The following is an 18,881-nucleotide window of genomic DNA, read 5'->3' as shown; positions in this document are numbered from 1 at the left end:
AAATTTTCCATGTTTTGGTATAATTTAAGCTCTGTCCAGTAAAATTTCTAGTAAAAGAACAGCTTGTACTCAAAACATCACAGGTTTGACAGTTTTTGACAGAACATTTGTAAATAGAAGAGATGAGATCGGAAAAGGAATCTTCAAATATATACAATTTCAATTATACCAATCTTAAATTCATTTGGAGATAGGTTCAGTTATTTGAAGAGAGGAACAATTATTTGATTTATATCTATTTTCAAACAATTTACCTATCCTCAAGTCGATTGTACCTATCTCAAAATGAATTGAAGATAAGTTAAGTTCAGTTCAATAAATCTTTAATTCATTGTGAGATAGGTAAAATTGATTTGAGAATAAAAATATAATATAATTGATAGATTGATTGTTTGTTGTTTAAAATCTCATTCGAGAATTTTTCACTCATATAGAGACGTCACCATATGCCGGTGAGGGGCTTCAAATTTAAACCTATACTCGGCACTCAGAGCCATTGAACAGTGAGGGTTCTTTATCGTACCAAAGTTTACCCTGACATGGGACCTCGATTTTTAAAGTCATATATGGCGTTTTTTTTATGTGCTCTTAAATGCAGGCAATAATGAATAATTCAGTTTATGTACCTGAAGCACATTTGCAGCTCTGTTCTGCAGCTATTCGAATAATAAAGCAAATATTTGTGAATAGAGCATTTATTACAAATGCCGAATAAAATGACAAATTTTACAATTTTAGAATGCAGCAGAAGGTGGGGCCCAAAAAATATCCCACACCTTCAACAAAAGAAAACCAGTAATCTGAACAATAATAACATTGTGCATGGAGGTTTGAGGGGGTGGAGGTGGGTAAAACTTTTAAACCACGCTTTTTGGAGCCAAACGTTATTTTGATAGGGGTGAGGCTAATAGCCGTCAATAGGGGCGCATAGAAACTTAAACCCGGAAAAACCCCTCAAGACCCATGCATTCATACAACATTATTAATAAATCAAAATAACACAATTCTGTAGGCATTTAGATCACATAAATTTATTTATATACATAAATCCACTTATGTGCTCTTAAATGCAGGCAATAATGAATAATTCAGTTTATGTACCTGAAGCACATTTGCAGCTCTGTTCTGCAGCTATTCGAATAATAAAGCAAATATTTGTGAATAGAGCATTTATTACAAATGCCGAATAAAATGACAAATTTTACAATTTTAGAATGCAGCAGAAGGTGGGGCCCAAAAAATATCCCACAAGAGGGACAGTGAACTTACAGAGAAGGTTCCCTCGCCCCACCCAAAAATGTGCTTCAGTTAATTGATGTATACAGCATGAGTATGATATTAATACAAATAAATTGATATATAGATCAATGGAATACTTAAGAGGAATAATAAATGATTTAAATTTAAAATTGATAATACAAAGTTTTATCTCCTTGCATTTTACATAAAATTCATTACAACATATTGAATATTACTGAGGTTATCAGCCACACAGCATCGAAACATTATCTACATTCTCACTCGAATAATCTCTATTTTACATTCGCTCCTTGTTTTGTCCTGCCCATGTGTAACCTTGCCATGTTCGGACATTTACCGAGTATATACTAGTATATTGTCTGTTAACCGATATCAAAACATCAAGCAACAGGAATCTGCATAGCCCGCCTAATGCACTCGAAGGATAACGGAAATGATCCAAATGTTCTTGCACATATAAGTAATTCTCACATATAAACACACTAGGCTTAGTACAATGTGGTTCCACCATCCATTCACAGGTTGAAAGTTATTAACATATGTACAAAAACATTACATATCTTGTAACAAACCCTGAATAAATTCAAAGTGACATGAAAAATTAATACAAATCATCAATATCATAAACAAAGAAGAAATCTTGAGTGCCACCTCAGATAGTCACCCAATTCTTCTTGAATTTAACTGCTAATGTAGTTTGAAGTGAAGACATACAAAAATGGTGCAATGCAACTCTCTCATTCATAATAAAAGATAATTACAACATAAAATTGGCACTAAAACAATCATACATATGATTATGAAACTATTGAATTAACAATCTATTACGCGAAAAAAGGAAAATAGAGGAAACCGCCTCAGACAGAATCCCCCTTCATTTAAAATGCAATCATATAACCAAAATAAAGAATACCGTCTCAGCCAGTTATCCTTTATAATTGGAGTCTCTACCCCCTTAATAAAAACCTGTTCACACTAAAAGGTTGGAAACATTGAGACCCTAATGTATCTCTGAAATGACTCCGAGTGCCACCGTCCCATGACTCTTATTTGTGAATCTGAAAAACCCTGTAAATGTGCCTGGGTTGCTGCTCCTATTCTGAAACTATGTGCCTTAAATTTGTTAGAATCAAGCTTGGCAAATCTAAGCGCTGATCTCAAAACCTCACAAAATTCTGTGCGCGAGATGGGTCTTCCTGATCTGTAGCAAAATAGGGGTCCTTCTTCTGCACCTCGCACCTCCAAATAATTTCGCATAGCTTGCACAGGACAAAAGCTGCAGTTGGGTTGAGGATTTATTTCCAGCTGGACAGGTTTTTTACCTAGATTGTGTTTGAAGTTGATCATTGTAACAACCATGTAGACTTGTTTTTTGTCATGCCTGAAAGAAACATTTCTTCGAAACAACAAGTTTGGGTTAGAGCCCGAACGAACTGTGATTTCCCCCACTCTTAGAAAAGCATAAAATGCTAAAAGAAACATTGCCATGTACAAACATGCTTGGTACTTAGAATTGGCTACATGTGGTATTGCAACCAGAAGCTTTCCAAGAATATCCAAAGTAATAGGTTGTCAGATATCAGCCGAATTGACAAGCCGTTTTGCCCCACTTACCATTTTCTTGATTAAGAAATGATTGGAGAGATCTGGGGCATTTGTCATTTTGAAATAGTAAGCCCATGCTGCCAGGTAAGTTGAGATAGAGCTTGGTGCTTTTCCTAAACCGAATAGGTATGACACAAAACACATAACCTGTCCAAGGGAAACCTCTTTAATGCAATCAGTCTTGTAGTAACTCTGAATGAAACCACTAAAACAATTTAGAGCCTGCCTGTAAACTTTCTTTGTGTTAGGAGCCAAAGCTGCATCTATTAAACTACATGCTGTGTTTTGGAGAGTTGCAAAAGATGGATCGGTATCCTTGTAGGCTTGGCCTCCATATCCACAGACACCTCTTTGAATTTCTCGATCTGTAAGCGTGAAAGTAAGTCTGGTAAAATATTGAACATTCCTGGAATGTGTTCAGCCGAAAATAGAATATTGTATGTCATAAGTGCCAAAACTAATCTTCTCACCAAAATCATGATTTTTGAATCTTTCGATGTTTGCGAGTTTACAATGTGAACAACTGCTGCATTATCAGAATGGAATATGACACACGAATTCTTTAAGTTAGATCCCCATAATTCAACAGCTAACACAATTGGGAATAATTCCTTGAGGGTAATATCATAATCCTTCATATTTTCTGGCCAAGACCCATAGAACCATTTCTTTTCAAATACAGCTCCAAACCCTAGAGAACCCGCTGCATCAGTGTAGAGATGTATTTGTTTGGATGTCACCCATACATGTTTAAATAATAATGACTTCCCATTGAAGTGATCTATAAATAATGACCAAGCAGCCAAATCCCGCCTACTCTCTCTAACCATGTCTTTGTGATGGTGAGGCTTAGATTGGCCTTTTGTTAGGTCAATGAGCCGCCTTAAGAATGTACGCCCTGGCACAACCACCAGACAAGCAAAATTAAGCAGTCCTATTAAGGATTGAAGTTCTCTAAGGCGATCCTTTCGCTTAAATTTCATTGCATCTATAGCTTGTTTTAATTTCTCCAATTTCTCACAAGGCAACCTAATTTCCATAGCCAATGTATCAATTTCAATACCAAGAAATACCAATTTTGTAGTTGCCCAAGCAGTCTTTTCTTCTTTTAAAGAAACACCTAGACTTTCACATGTAAGTTTGAACACCTGTAAACTTTGATTACATATACCTGATGCAGGTGGATCAATAAATAGAAAATCGTCCAACACATGAGTTAAGTGAGGAATATGTCCCTTAACCTTACCAATCCATTCTAAGGCCGTAGAAAATTTTTCAAAAATAGCACAGGAACTCGCACAACCCATCGGCAAACATTTATCATAAAAAAAGAGACCTTCCCATTGAAAGCCCAGTAATTCGTGATCCTCTCTGCGAATAGGTATAATCCGAAAAGCTGATTCTACATCTGTTTTGGCCAAAAGGCAACCTTTCCCCATTAAGACAATAATATTTACAGCATCATCTAGAGTAGCATATTGAACTTTAGTGAATGTATCTGGAATAAAATCATTGATAGAATTTTTTTTCTGGAAAAGATAAATGGTGTATGAGTCTAAATTGACCGTGTTCTTTCTTTGGTACAATACCAATCGGGGAAATTTGAAGATTTTCAAAGGGGGGTGAAACAAAAGGCCCAGCAATTCTATGGGCATCAAGCTCTTTCTGTAGCTTGTTGCAAACAATGACTGTGTTGCGCAAAGCAGAAGAGAGATTCCTAGATGCTCTGAAATATCTCGGACCATGATAGTGTAAGTCGAATCCATACTTAAATCCTGAAACCAAATAATCAGAAATTGTTGCATCATAGCCTAGTAACAGATATTGCAGGACATTAGGAATAATAGGGGTCACAACCTCATTGTTGTTTTGCTGTTTTGCCTGCGGGATACTGCACTTGGCTTCTATTAACTGTTTGTGCTCGGCAATTTGTTTTAGGGTGGTTTTTTCTACATCCTGCACAAATGTGTTGAAATTTGCAGTTTTCAAGTTTGCAACTCCCATCCCTATTATATGTCCAGCAAATTCCTCTGGGGTACTGTTTTTCCCCAAGAATCTTTGTCCAAACCTTGATCGGAAGGGACGAAAAGGCTGTTTAGTTTCCTCCCTAGATCTCTGTGCCTGAAGAATGAATTCAACATTTAGCTTTCCCCAAGGTGTACCCCTATTTTGCCTATCCATCCTAATTTGTTTATCATATGTTTGCCAAGAAACATTTCCAGATGATGCCATATCACGAACTGTCTCTGCATGTTTTAATAAATTTGGTGTTTCGTTTGGAAATTTTTCAGCATAGACAGAAACAAAACGCAAAAATGCTGTGGTCCACTGGTATATGGTATTAATTGTTTGTTTTGCCTTTTTGGGTACTACTGAAATGTTAGTATTCTTCCCTAATTTAAATGTGTAGTCATTATTTTCGGTGCAAGGAATTAAATTGTCAGGAAGTAGTGCTGCGAGGTCAATATACTGATCTTCCCATATCTTTTGCTTAAGCTTTTGTGGAATCATTGCCGAAATAGGAGTTGACCAAGTAAAAGTATCAATTGCCTCACTTGAGGCATACTCATCATCTGACCCTTCTATCTCCTTAAAGGTAATCTCTGAGTCGGACTCATCGTCACTATCCGAAGCACCTCCCCCTGTGGTATCAGTGGTTTTGTTCCTTTCATCCATGACCTCCAATACAGCTTGCGTGACCTTCCTAACCAAAACTTCCTCCTTATGTTCACCATCATCATCAACCCTCTGTGCCTTTCTTGTCTTTGCCCTAGAACCTGTACCTCTATTTGATACATCGGTACTCTTTCTTTTGGTACCAGTTTTGGCCCTAGGCATTTTTCTGTAAAAAACTTCATAAGCAAAACTCTTTATGACAAAATAGTAAATGGGTCAGACAGTCTGAAGTTTACCACTGAAAATGCAATGCGTGCAAAGGATTTAAAACTTACATAAATAGATGCTTCATGAATAAAATCATTCATTATAATGATTATTGTGTTATATGTACTTATAACAATATAAATATATGTACACCCACATACCATTTTATGTATGTATCTCACTCTCAAAACCACACATAAAGGATTCATGAATGTATGATACTGTCAGAAGACAAGACATGCCATGATGGACCCTAACATCTACCACTTCCTTGTGAAACCATAAATAACAAAAGCATAATATGCACCCAACTCTACAAGGCAGAGCTTGTTAAGTACCTCCAACTACACAGGCTATGTCAACTAAAATGTCATACCAAACACACCATGACCATATTGCCTAAGCATACATGCCAAGTCTTGCTAAGGATGTGTATAACCAATCATGCAGGGTATTTAAAATAAAAAAGTCCAATCATATATAATACATAACCATAATATGTTCCCAACCGTATAGGGTAAATCTTGCAATTAGTATATAAAATCCTACAGAATATATCAAATAAAATGTCTAATCAAACATAACAAGAGCATAATGTGTGTTTTACCCTACAGGGCAAAACTTGTTAAGTATATTCAACCGTACAGATGCATCAAATAAAATGTCCAACCATACAGGACAACTCACTGTACAAGGATACATAAAGCCCAACCATATAAGGCTATAGTATTTATTGCCCAACCATACAGGGCAAAACACCATGGCGCCCAACCATACAGGGATACATAAAGCCCAACCATATAGGGCTATAGTATTTATTGCCCAACCATACAGGGCAAAACACCATGGCGCCCAACCATACAGGGATGCATATAGCTCAACCATATAGGGCTATAGTATTTATTGCCCAACCATACAGGGCAAAACACCATGGCGCCCAACCATACAGGGATGCATATAGCTCAACCATATAGGGCTATAGTATTTATTGCCCAACCATACAGGGCATATCACCATGGCGCCCAACCATACAGGGATACATATAGCCCAACCATATAGAGCTATAGCATTTATAGCCCAACCATACAGGGCATAACATCATGGTGCCACATCATAAAGGAATACATATAGCTCAACCATATAGGGCTATAGTATATATTGCCCAACCATACAGGGCATATCACCATGGCGCCCAACCACTGGGATACATATAGCCCAACCATACAGGGCTATACATATAAAAGCCCGACCATACAGGGCCTATCACCATGGCGCCCAACCATACAGGGATACATATAGCCCAACCATATAGAGCTTTAGTATTTCTAGCCCAACCATAATCAGATCATGCGGGACAAAACATGTAGTATATACTGCCCAACCATATAAGGCATAATACCATGGTTGTCTGTATCGGTCCAATTGACCATACCCTCATATAAAAAAACACCAGATTTCTATCTTTATTTTTAAATATAAATCATCATTTTTTTTTTTTATACAAACCATAGAAACACCTTAATCTCCCTTAAGAGGTCCAGAAACAAACAACCATAATCTGCATTGTGAACACCTGCTTAAAACAACCCATTACACTTTCATGCATCTAACCCTATGGCAAATAATGAAAACAAAATGATCGACTGAATGTAACTTTTACGAGGTGAACAACAAATGACAATATACTCCAGTTTTATGCGTTTGCAGTGCACCAATTTATATATATATATATATATATATATATATATATATATATATATATATATATATATATATATATATATATATATATATATATATATATATATATATATATATATATATATATATATATATATATATATATATTTTAATAAAATTTAAACTTAATCATAGTAGATAAACATTGGTCAATTAGTTGCATTGCCTGATGTACCAACAACATAAGTTCATGATAAAACAAGGACATTAAATGCAAGCTACACCATGTTGATCCCAACACAATAAATTGATTTGTATTCAAGACAATACATTGTATTTGTATTCAAGTTTTATACAACTACTTACAAGCTTTTAAGGGCTGAAACAACTGATGCCCTGACACTGTTGTAATATTTTGGGTACCCGTATGTCTCATTTAGGTGCACACCATCTTCACAGTACACAATTTTCTTATTTTCTTGTGACCAAAATCCAGAGTGCCGCCAGAACCTGACACCAGAGCCAAAATCTCTGTCTAACCTATCATTCAAAAGCCTATTAACCACATCCACCCTGGCATTGAACCATTCAACGTCTACTGAAAATCTGCCAGGTTTACCTGGTGGTTTTCTATGCAGAATTTGATAAACACATACTCTCTGCACTCCACGACCCTGGAGCTTCTCGATGAATGAAACTATTTTTTCAACCAGGTCGTATACCTGAACATCTAAGTTACACAAATCGTTCGAACCTATCTGTAGACACACCAGAGCGGGTTTAAATCTATCAACTTCTCGTAAGCCCCTTACCGATAGCCTATCGATTGTGCAACCCGAATATCCTCTGTAATATACTTTTTCCCTGAGATTCAGACCAAGATTGACCTTTAAATGCTCCGAACGATTCATGAACCGCTGCAGACGCACGATAAATGAATGACCAAGAATCAATACACTATTCTGCATGATTTACACAATATAAATACTCACACAAAGATAAAAACTTGTAAAACTTTTAAACCACGCTTTTTGGAGCCAAACGTTATTTTGATAGGGGTGAGGCTAATAGCCGTCAATAGGGGCGCATAAAAACTTAAACCCGGAAAAACCCCTCAAGACCCATGCATTCATACAACATTATTAATAAATCAAAATAACACAATTCTGTAGGCATTTAGATCACATAAATTTATTTATATACATAAATTCACATAAGTTCAGACTAACTATAAAATTAAAAAGATCTTTCTATTTGTTTTATTACTTTATATAAAGATAGGACTTTCCTGTAAAGTACACAATTTAAATCAATCAGGATTCAAAGATATTAGAAATTTAAAACATTAACCGATTTATTTACCGACTCCGCATTTAATTAACAGACAGTTTAAAATCAATTTAACTATGGAAACATGAGGTTATTCAAGTTCAAAGTCGGTGAAAATTTTAATTTGAATGTAAATAACATGTATCATGTTTATCTACACTCAATCTCGTATTTTTATTTTTTAGCTCAGATACGCCACATATAGCTTTAAGGTCTCATCCAAAAAGACCCGCGACTTTCACTTCTCGTGCCGAGCACTTGGGGAAGGAACAGTCTACCTATGTTAACGTCTTAGGTTTTATGCGGCACGGCGAACGAAAATCGAACCAAGGCCTCCCGATCACGAAGCGAGCACCCTACCACTAGGCTACCGTGACCGATTTAACAGAATTGAAGACAGGTAAGAATAGCAAGAATTAAAGATAGGTATAATCGATTTAAAGATAGATGCAATGCAATTAAACCTACACATAATTGGCCTGTAACTATCTTCAAATCCTTTGTGGAGATATTTTAATTTTACCCATCTTTAAGGCAATTTAAATAATTCAATTTAAATCAATTGAAATAATTCAATTGAACCTATCTGTAATGGCACTAAAGAGGTGTAAATCATTTAAACCTAGATTGAATTATTTAAAGATAGGTGTCATTTTCTTTACACTGATTTGTAATTCATTTGGACCTATCTTTGATTTAATTGTACCTATCTTCAATTGCAGATCAAAAAATTAAGACATTACTCACATTTACGGGGTGGACACCTCGCGGCCTCTGTGTCACTGCTAACAACGATGTACTAGTTTCCATGTTCAGGCAAGGTGAACCAGAAAGGTTGTTCGATATTCCGGAGTAACTGTTATTCAAGAATTCTCTCGAGATTCTCAGGGAAACTTCCTCTTTCGGGATGCCTCTTTTGTTTGCGAAAATACAAATACAGACGTTTGCGTTAGGGATGTAGAAACACGCTGCGTTGTTGTCGTCAAAAGCACAGGGGTCCCTCGATATAAATACAGCGGGCGTTCCCATTCAAAGTTTGAGCCTGGTTGTGTTTCATGTGATAGCCAAAGTCACATTCTGATTGCAGACAAAAATCAGCACTGTATACATATAATAGACAAAGACGGAAAATTCTTATCGCTCATCAACAAGCATTTTATTAAGCTTCCCGTAGGAATAAACGTGAGCGAAGATGACACACTGTATGTGGCTGAGCGGAAGTCTGGGAAAATCAAAGTCATAAAATACCTCAGCGATTAGTTAGGCATTGTAATCCTTTTAAAGGGTTGTGAAAACCGTTATTTTTTTTTTTTAATTCTTTGATTGAAATTTGGATTTGACAGTGTTTACTTCACTAGAAACAAAATATTTGATTATAAACAAAATATCTGTACAGATTTTAGCTCACCTGAGCCAAAGACTTAAGGTGAAATATCCCTCTGCTCTATAAACTTCATCAATTTCTTTTTAAATTCCCAACATTGATTTTCACCAACAACAATATCATTATATTCAAATGGAAAATAGTTTGAAGTATGAAGCATTGCTTTCTTTTTCAGAAATGAATATTATGTCTAATCACGATATGAAGAAAATTTGATATGGTGAATAGAAAGATCAATAATTTATCTCAACATGAGATATATATATGAAAATAATATTTACTGTCACACCTATTTAATTCATATTAGAAAACTCAATGAAGTGTTGCTTTTTAAATCAGAATATCGCATTGTTTTTTGTGGTTGTAAAATAAATGCATCCATCTACAAGAGTTATCTTTCCATCTAGTGTAGTTATCTTTCTTCAGAATATGCTTTGAGAGAAAATATATTAATAAATTGATTATAAAAATTCAGCATCTAATAGAAAATAGAAATCAATATATGTAACATAGTTCAAATTTGATAGAAGTGACTGTATAATTATCCTCATTATTAAACTCTGGTAAGACAATTCATTGGATTGCTTGGAATAACTTCTTTGGAAAGTTATCTCTCTTATCAGAAGACATTACACCTTAAGTGAGCTTTTCTCATCAAAAATTGTCCGTTGTCGGTCGTTGTCTAAAATATTTTAAAATTTCACCTTCTTCTCCAGAACCAATGGACCAATTTCAAACAAACTTAACACAGGGTATCCTTGAGTAAAGAGGATTCACTTTTGTTCAAATGAAGGACCACACCCTCTTACAAGGGGAGATAATTACGATTTCGTGAAAATTCGGCGGCATATTTAGAAAATCTTTTTCTCATGAACTGCTGGGCCAGAAAAGAGAAAACTTAGTTGAGAAATTCATTATTATCATTATCATTACAGATTCAAATTTGTTCATACCATGACCCCGGATGTAGGACAGGGCGACTACAGGGGGCAAAGTTTTACATAGGAATATGTAGGAAATATCTTTAAAATTTTTCTCAAGAACAGCAAAGCCACTAATATAGAAGCATCCTCAGGTATAGTGAAGATTCAAGTTTATTCAAATCAACACCCCAGGGGTAAGATGTGACCACAACAGGGGATCAAAGTTTTACATCGGAATATTTAGAGAAAAAAATCTTTTAAAGCACAGCATAGCCATTATTAGTTAGTCATATTAAAACAGAATCATCATCAGGTAGATTCAAGTTTGTTCAAAATTTGACCCTCGGGGGTAGAACGGGGCCACAAGAGGGGATCAACGTTATACATAGAAATATATATTGGAAATATCTATAAAAATCTTGATCTCAAGAACAGCAAACTCATGATCAATCATTTTTATATGGAATTATCCTCAGGTAGTGTAAATTGATGTTTGTACAAAACATAACCCCTGGGTGTAGGGTGGGGCAGATATGGGGGATTAAAGTTTTACATAGGAGGAATATATATGAGAAGTCTTTAAATATCATGACCCTCAGGACTAGGGTTGGGCCGCGATGAGCAATCAAAGTTTCACATAGGAATACATTTGAAAAATTTTAATAGTCTTCTTTTCAAGAACAGCAAATTCATGATTTGTCATATTTATATGGAAGTATCTTCAGGTAGTGTAGACTGAAGTTTGTTCAAATCACGGACGTCACGTGCCTGCCTTCAATAGATTGATTGATAGATTATTGTTTAACGCCGAGTCGGTAGTATTTCAGCCATATATACATGCGACAATATGAAAAGCAAAATTTGGACGGCAACATAAAGGTGACCACGACATTATTATCCAAATTCAAAGAAAAACTCCTGCCAGCGCTATTTTTGCTTTTAATTACCGATTTGGTAATTTGGAAATGGTGCCATTGCTTAAAATGGCACGCAAGGTCATCGATTTTAATAAAACTCGCTCAATGTTAAAGTTTGATACCAAAACATATATACCAAACAAAATCGTGTTTCTATCTGTCTAGGTTGCCATGGTAACGAATGGAAAAGACTGAAAAAAAAATTTTCAGCTGTTTTGATCTTTATTGAGCCTTAGTAGAGACTAAGAAATCCAAAATAACAACTCTTCAAAAACATAGCACTTCAGTCGCCACTTATGCTATAAAATTATTTAGAGTATATTCTTAAGTTAATGAAACCCTGGATATATTTGACATACATATTTTAAAAATGCTGAAAAACGGTCAATATTTACTAATGTTAGGTGTTTAAGTATAATACAACTAGAGGCGGAAATATGGGGAAAACATGCGGTTTTCGGTGATTAGGAGATCTTAAATAGAACTTTTTCTGTGAAAATATAAAATAAACTGCTTCTACATCCGTACGTGGCGTTACTTAATTGAACGACACTCGTAATTCTATATTTTACACAAATTACATGTAAAAACATGTATCTGTCAAATCGAGCATGAAATGCTCAGGTGAACATGTAGCCCATGGGCCTCTTATGTAAGAATTTCATATACTAAATTCATGACAAGTCTGAAATTACAGAATTTAATGATGCAAATTCTGTTCAAAAAGAATTTTTGAAAGATTTTTATTTTAAAAAAAATAAAATAAAAGAGGGGTGTAAATTTTTGGCCCTTAATTGGAACCTGTTGATCGAATTTATTGCCAAAACAGCAAATATTATTATTTTAGTGCATAGCGTTTTTTATGAACTTCGAAAAAAATTATATGCCAACATGACAACTTTCGGAAATGAATGAATTGTGCAAACTTTCAGTAATTGGGTAGGAAAAACCCTTTCCGAACTCACATTTGTCAAAATCAGTCTCCACCCACAATTAATATTTTTTCCTGCCATATTTGGAAAAGATAAAGTTATGAAAAAAAATTGCAACGCAAATTTATGTAAAAAAATAAAATTGTATTAAATTATAATTACATGTATAATTATTTTAAAATTACACCGCGTTTGGCGGGCTCTTTCCCATCTTTGTTTTTTGACACAATAAATGGTATAAGGGGTCAACCCCCCCCCCCCCCAAACCTCCAGAAAATGCGGGTGGTTCGTCGACCCGAGTGGTTAAGATCCAAAGTGGTTAAGATCCAAATACGTGTTCGACTTGAGTGGTTTCGTTCCGAATCAAAGAGATATACAGTTTATAGATAATTTAAAATTCTTTTATTCAATTTCTTGTCTGCAAATGTAAACTTATTTTCATACAAATAACAAATTCTTGAATCTTTAGTTTCTCCTTCACAGCAGTTTTTGTGAGGATTAAAGAACTATGTGTGAATGTTATTCCGAACAAAAACCAGTGGACTAACACATATTCACATACAAATATAATTTCTAGCATAATAGGTTCAATTTCTGATTGTTTATATCCTCCTTTTTCCGAATGGGTTTTTGAAAACGTAAATAATATAGATTGTCGTTAGTATTCCTTAGATGTACAATTATTACTCTATGTATTATATGTCGCATCAAGCGCTGAGTAAAATGACCCCTCAATACTCAGTGACCATTAGTTAAAAATACATGTCTAAATCTACAGGTTTCCACCGGCGGTTAGTGGCAACCCAATATGAGTGAAAAATTCTCGAAGAGACGTAAAGCAATCAAACAACCAAAAAACGAAAATTTAACATCTATGGAAGTTAGTTGATTATAATATATTCACTTTAAACTGGTCATCTTTCAGGAATATTAACCTGATCACTGAACTGAATTAGTAAAATGCACGCTTCTCTCGACTCTCTTACAAATACCGTCTAGTGATAACTGTCACTGACTACGAACAGATTCTGCAATAATCTCACAGATTCTCTCAGATATTGTGTAAGGTAATGTGACTGAACATTTATTATATACAACATCTACAGATACCACATGAAGTTATCGACCAGTTTTCTTTTTACATCCCTGCTGGGGGGGGGGGGGTGTTATAAATTGATAGGAATGTCCGTCCATACTTCCTTCCGTTACACTTGGGGAAGCCATCCCCTCATAAACTACGTAATTTAATTGCAATTTAAAGAACCTTTCACGAAATCTTTTTGACATATGTAGTCAGTGGTATTGCGCATCATCAACACAATTCATGTCACACATTTTACAAATTCTTTCATTTCTTTTAAGGGTGGTTTTCTGTCGTTTAGTGTTTATAATTTTCTACCATCTTTCACTTTCAATTCTGAGATTATTTGCGCTTTTTAGCTCACCTGAGCTGAAAGCTCAAGTGAGCTTTTCTGATCACCCATTGTCCGTCGTCCGTCCGTCCGTATGTAAACTTTTCACATTTTCATCTTCTTCTCAAGAACCACTGGGCCAATTTTAACCAAACTTAGTACAAAGTATCCTTGGGTGAAGGGGAGTTTCAATTGTTAAAATAAAGGACCAAGTCTCCTTGCAAGGGGAGATAATCAAGAAAAGACAAAAATAGGGTGGGGTCATAAAAAAATCTTCTTCTCAAGAACCACTGGGCCAAAAAGCTGAAACTTATGTGAAAGCATCCTCAAGTAGTGCAGATTTTAAATTGTTCAAATCATGACCCCCAGGGGTAGGGCGGGGCCACAATAGGGAATCCAAGTTTTACATTGAAATATATAAGAAAAATCTTTAAAAATCTTCTTCTCAAGAACCACTGGGCCAGAAAAGCTGAAACTTATGTGAAAGCATCCTGTGGTAGTGTAGATTCTAAATTGTTCAAATCAGGACCCCCGGGGGTAGGGCTGGGCTACAATAGGAAAGCCAAGTTTTACATTGAAATATATAGGGAAGATCTTTAAAAATCTTCTTCTCAAGAGCCACTGGGCCAGAAAAGCTGAAACTTATGTGGAAGCATCCTGGGGTAGTAAAGACTCTGAAGTGTTCAAATCATGAACCCCAGGGGTAGGGCGGGGCCACAATAGGTATTACAAGGGGGAAATCTGGTAAAGAACAGCATGGCCAAAATTACTCAGGTGAGCGATGTGGCCCATGGGCCTCTTGTTTTAAATTAACATTTAATTTTTCTTTGTTCAAAACTTCTTAAAAATAAATATTTCAATACTTCAATGTCAAAACTGTTTGAATGAAGAAATATGTCATAAGTTTACCCTCTTCAGGCCGACAACCCTCTTCTCTTTTTGTATGTATAATTGTCGAAAATCATCTCCACAATTTTTTTTAGATCTTTCTTTAAACTTTATATTCTATAATTTAACAGTGGGAGTAAGGAGCTAAGGAGAATTACATCAACCTGATGGTATAAATAGACAAACTTGAAATGAGGTCAAGGTCTCTTGAAAAGTAAGCTCTAGGAAAAAGTATACAATATACATAGATATAACAAAGACTAAGTGGAATGGGTGGAATACGTGTTTGAGATGAGCGAAGACAATGATAGAAGACGCCTATACAGAGAAGATACTTAGTAAGTTTACATTACTTATTGTACCACTAGGGGTAAACAGGCGCAAGTAAAACTTTTAAAGAAGGAACCACATAGCTCAGGTCGTCTCTATGTATGGCAACCTTTTTGGAGCTATACACAATAAATACATACACGTAGGCGTGATAAATGCTAACTTAGTATTGTAGAAATGAATATAAGACTATTTTTTATTTGTATTTAGCAAATTTTATGTATGATGAATTTTCTTTAAATAAAAAAGAATATAAGCTAGACTATAGTTTGTGTATATATGTATCGTCAATTCTCATTATATCGCGGGTTCTATTGTATCGCGGTATACTCCAAAAATTATAGGATATAAAGCTCATATCCTTTTCGTTGATGGACTATCTGTCTGTCGTCTGATTGTTGACTTTTGTGATGATTAAAAAGCATGGAACACCCGTTTGAAATTTTGTAAAATGTAATTTTACAGATTTCAATTTCCGTTTTTATTTTATTTAGACCATTGAATTTATATCCTAGTAAAACCGATAATAAAGTTCATATTTTGAAAGTCTTAAGTTTGTATTATTGTTCAGTTTTCATGTAGATTACATCGTAAATTTGAAAATAAAAATTGTTCTTTGTGACAGCGCCAAGCTTCCATGTTTTTCAGTAACAATGAGACTCTCCACTTTAGGAGGTAAATAAGACTTCCTGTTTTAAAAATAGACCACAAATTAAACGAAGCAAGCGTAGGAAATAATTAGCCACGAAAAAGTTAGATCATTGTTAGGTTTATGAATAGCACTTGATGAAAAGTTAAAGTAAGAATTTTGAATAACTTTTTTACGCAAGAAAATAAGCACCGCGATATTACATGTATGAGATACCAGTATATTACTAAATGATTGATTGTATGCTGTTTTACGTCCCGTTCGAGAATTTTTCACTTATGTAGAGACGTCACCATATACGGGTGAAGGGCTTCAAATTTAAACCTTTGCTCGGCACTGAGGGCCATTGAGCAGTGAGGGTTCTTTATCGTGACACGGGTCCTCGGTTTTAAAGGTCTCATCCGAAAGACTCGCAACTTTCACTTCAAAGTGCCGAGCGCTTAGTGAAGGAACAGTTGCTTTTTTATCGACTTAGGTCAGTCGCTGCCGTGATTCGAACACACGACCTTCCGATCACGGAGCAAGCGCTCTACCGAGTGAACTACCGTGACGGTGCAAAATAATTATGTCTACATGCAAAATGATTATGTGGACATGCAAGTTACCAATCTTTTTAGGGAGTCTGATTTTAACATCGGCAAATTTACTTATTTACACCACTATCTGACATCAATTGTCCAAGACGCAACATAATCATGTTACGTTGTCATGCTACTTATTTATGTCAACATGCGAGATAGTTATGTAGACATGTGACTTATTTATGACAACATGCAAGATAATTATCTTTACATGCCAGTTAATTATGTCAACATGCAAGATATGTATGTTGACATGCAACTTATTATCTTGCATGTTGACATAAATACCTGGCATGTTAAGATATAACTCGAATGTTGTTATGATTAAGTCGTATATCAACATAACTATGTTGCATGTTCACTTAATTAACTCGCATGTTGACATTAATGTCTCATGTCTTCTTAATAAACTCGCGTTTTGTCATAAATAAGTTGTATGTCTACATATTTATTATCTCGCATGTTGGCATAAGTCGCATGTCAACATAATTATGTTCATCTTGAACGTATGCTGTCATATTCTGGAGTTAGTAGGTAAATTTACCAACATTAAAATCAGATTCTGTATAAAGGTTGGTAATTTGCATGACAACATAATATAATTTTTCATGTAGACATAATTATCTTTGCATGTGCACAGACTTTTCTCGCATGTTAACATAATTTATCTTGCATGTAGGTGGCAGAAAACAAGCCACCATATTATTGCGATTTTACTGATATTTCTAACCATTGTAGTGCTGTCCTAAAAGTATGGCGGGGATTGAGTTTGCCCAGGACATCATCAGGTGCGACATCTGTCCTGCTTACGTGGAGAGAGGAGCAGCGGAAATTTTCTGTAAAAGCTGCAAGAAACACCTGTGTCAGTCCTGTGTTTCCAGACACGTGTTGTCCTCACCCGTCGATCACACAGTTGTGCAATATCTTACTCACAGAAGAGTTAGAACTGATTTTTCCAACAGTAATTCAAACATTAGAGAGTGGGTTTGTACCTTTGTTTAGAGTAGTAAAGTCACGTGATGGTAGCATATGGACCTTGGGGGATATGAATACAGTGAAGCAATTGGACATGAACTGAGTAGTCATGGAAACATATAGCAGTGGATCCATTCATTCGCCATGTCAAATCGCACTGAACAAAGGAGGGGAACTCTTCTTTACTGTAACGACGGCCAGAGTTTTAAATGTAATTAAGAATAAAAAGATCAAGACAATTTTCACATATATTGGGTGGATACATCGAGGTCTCTGTGTCACTGCTAATGACGATGTACTAGTTTCTATGTTCAAGCACGGTGAACCAGACAAGGTTGTTCGATATTCCGGAGTAACTGTTATTCAAAGAATCTCACGAGATTCTCAGGGAAACTTCCTCTTTCGGGATGCCTCTTTTGTTTGCGAAAATGCAAATACAGACATTTGCGTTAGCGATGCAGAAACACGCTGCGTTGTTGTCGTCAAAAGCACAGGGGTCCCTCGACATAAATACAGCGGGCGCTCCCACTCAGAGTTTGTGCCTGGTTGTGTTGCATGTGATAGCCAAAGTCACATTCTTATTGTAGACAAAATTCAGTACTGTATACATATAATAGACAAAGACTGAAAATTCTTATCGCTCATCGACAAGCATTTTATTAAGTTTCCCGTAGGAATAAACGTGAGCGAATATGACACATTGTATGTGGCTGAGCGGAAGTCTGGGAAAATCAAAGTCATAAAATACCTGAGCGATTAAATAGACATTGTAATTCCTCAATGTTAAAGGGATGTGAAAACAGTTTGAATTTTTAAAAAATATTCTTTGATATTTGGATTTAATTGTACTTCACTAGAAACAAAATATTTATTTTAAACAAAATATCTGTACAGTTTTAAGAGGTATTCTTTGTAAGCACTTTGGCCTTTTTTGTTTTGCCTCGGACAATAATGACTTTGCCATTGGCTAATGGACGTCACGTGTCTGCCTTCAATATTTCTTTGGATTGAATGATTATATTGTTCAACTCCGAGTCCGCAGTATTTCAACCATATATCGGCGATTATATTTCTTTAGACGGTAAATAGCAAAATTTGGACGGCTTCATAAAGATAAACACCAGATTATGTCA

The 18,881-nt window shown here is 35.5% G+C and overlaps 1 protein-coding gene, 1 long non-coding RNA gene and 2 pseudogenes across 2 annotated transcripts; 2 read left to right on the top strand and 2 right to left on the bottom strand.

The window, feature by feature from the left end:
• Nucleotides 1-2,235: 2,235 nt before the first annotated feature.
• On the bottom strand, nucleotides 2,236-3,905 carry LOC133173601 (uncharacterized; annotated as a pseudogene).
• Nucleotides 3,093-5,703, bottom strand: LOC133173600 (uncharacterized). The gene is made up of 2 exons (XM_061308582.1): nucleotides 3,336-5,703; nucleotides 3,093-3,230 (listed from the first exon to the last, which is right to left on the bottom strand). Exon 1 carries the CDS (start codon nucleotides 5,701-5,703, stop codon nucleotides 4,375-4,377), a length of 1,329 nt encoding a protein of 442 aa, XP_061164566.1. The 3' UTR covers nucleotides 3,093-3,230; nucleotides 3,336-4,374.
• A 3,645-nt stretch (nucleotides 5,704-9,348) lies between these two features.
• LOC133173599 (E3 ubiquitin-protein ligase TRIM71-like) lies at nucleotides 9,349-10,243 on the top strand (annotated as a pseudogene).
• A 5,191-nt stretch (nucleotides 10,244-15,434) lies between these two features.
• LOC133173140 (uncharacterized) lies at nucleotides 15,435-18,664 on the top strand. The gene is made up of 2 exons (XR_009718997.1): nucleotides 15,435-15,551; nucleotides 17,512-18,664. It is a non-coding gene; the product is annotated as an uncharacterized LOC133173140 (long non-coding RNA).
• Nucleotides 18,665-18,881: the final 217 nt, after the last annotated feature.

This window comes from Saccostrea echinata, unplaced genomic scaffold (genome assembly GCF_033153115.1).
Source record: "Saccostrea echinata isolate AGI-Se365-2 ecotype Australia unplaced genomic scaffold, CSIRO_AGI_Sech_v1 ptg000056l, whole genome shotgun sequence".
NCBI classification, from domain to species: Eukaryota; Metazoa; Mollusca; class Bivalvia; order Ostreida; family Ostreidae; genus Saccostrea; species Saccostrea echinata.
The sequence above is the reverse complement of the archived record's forward strand: the minus strand, read 5'-3'. Positions and strand labels throughout refer to the sequence as shown.

Excerpts from the sequence above, each read along its gene's own strand:
- LOC133173600 (XM_061308582.1), bottom strand. The coding sequence starts at position 5,703 with ATGCCTAGGGCCAAAACTGGTACCAAAAGAAAGAGTACCGATGTATCA.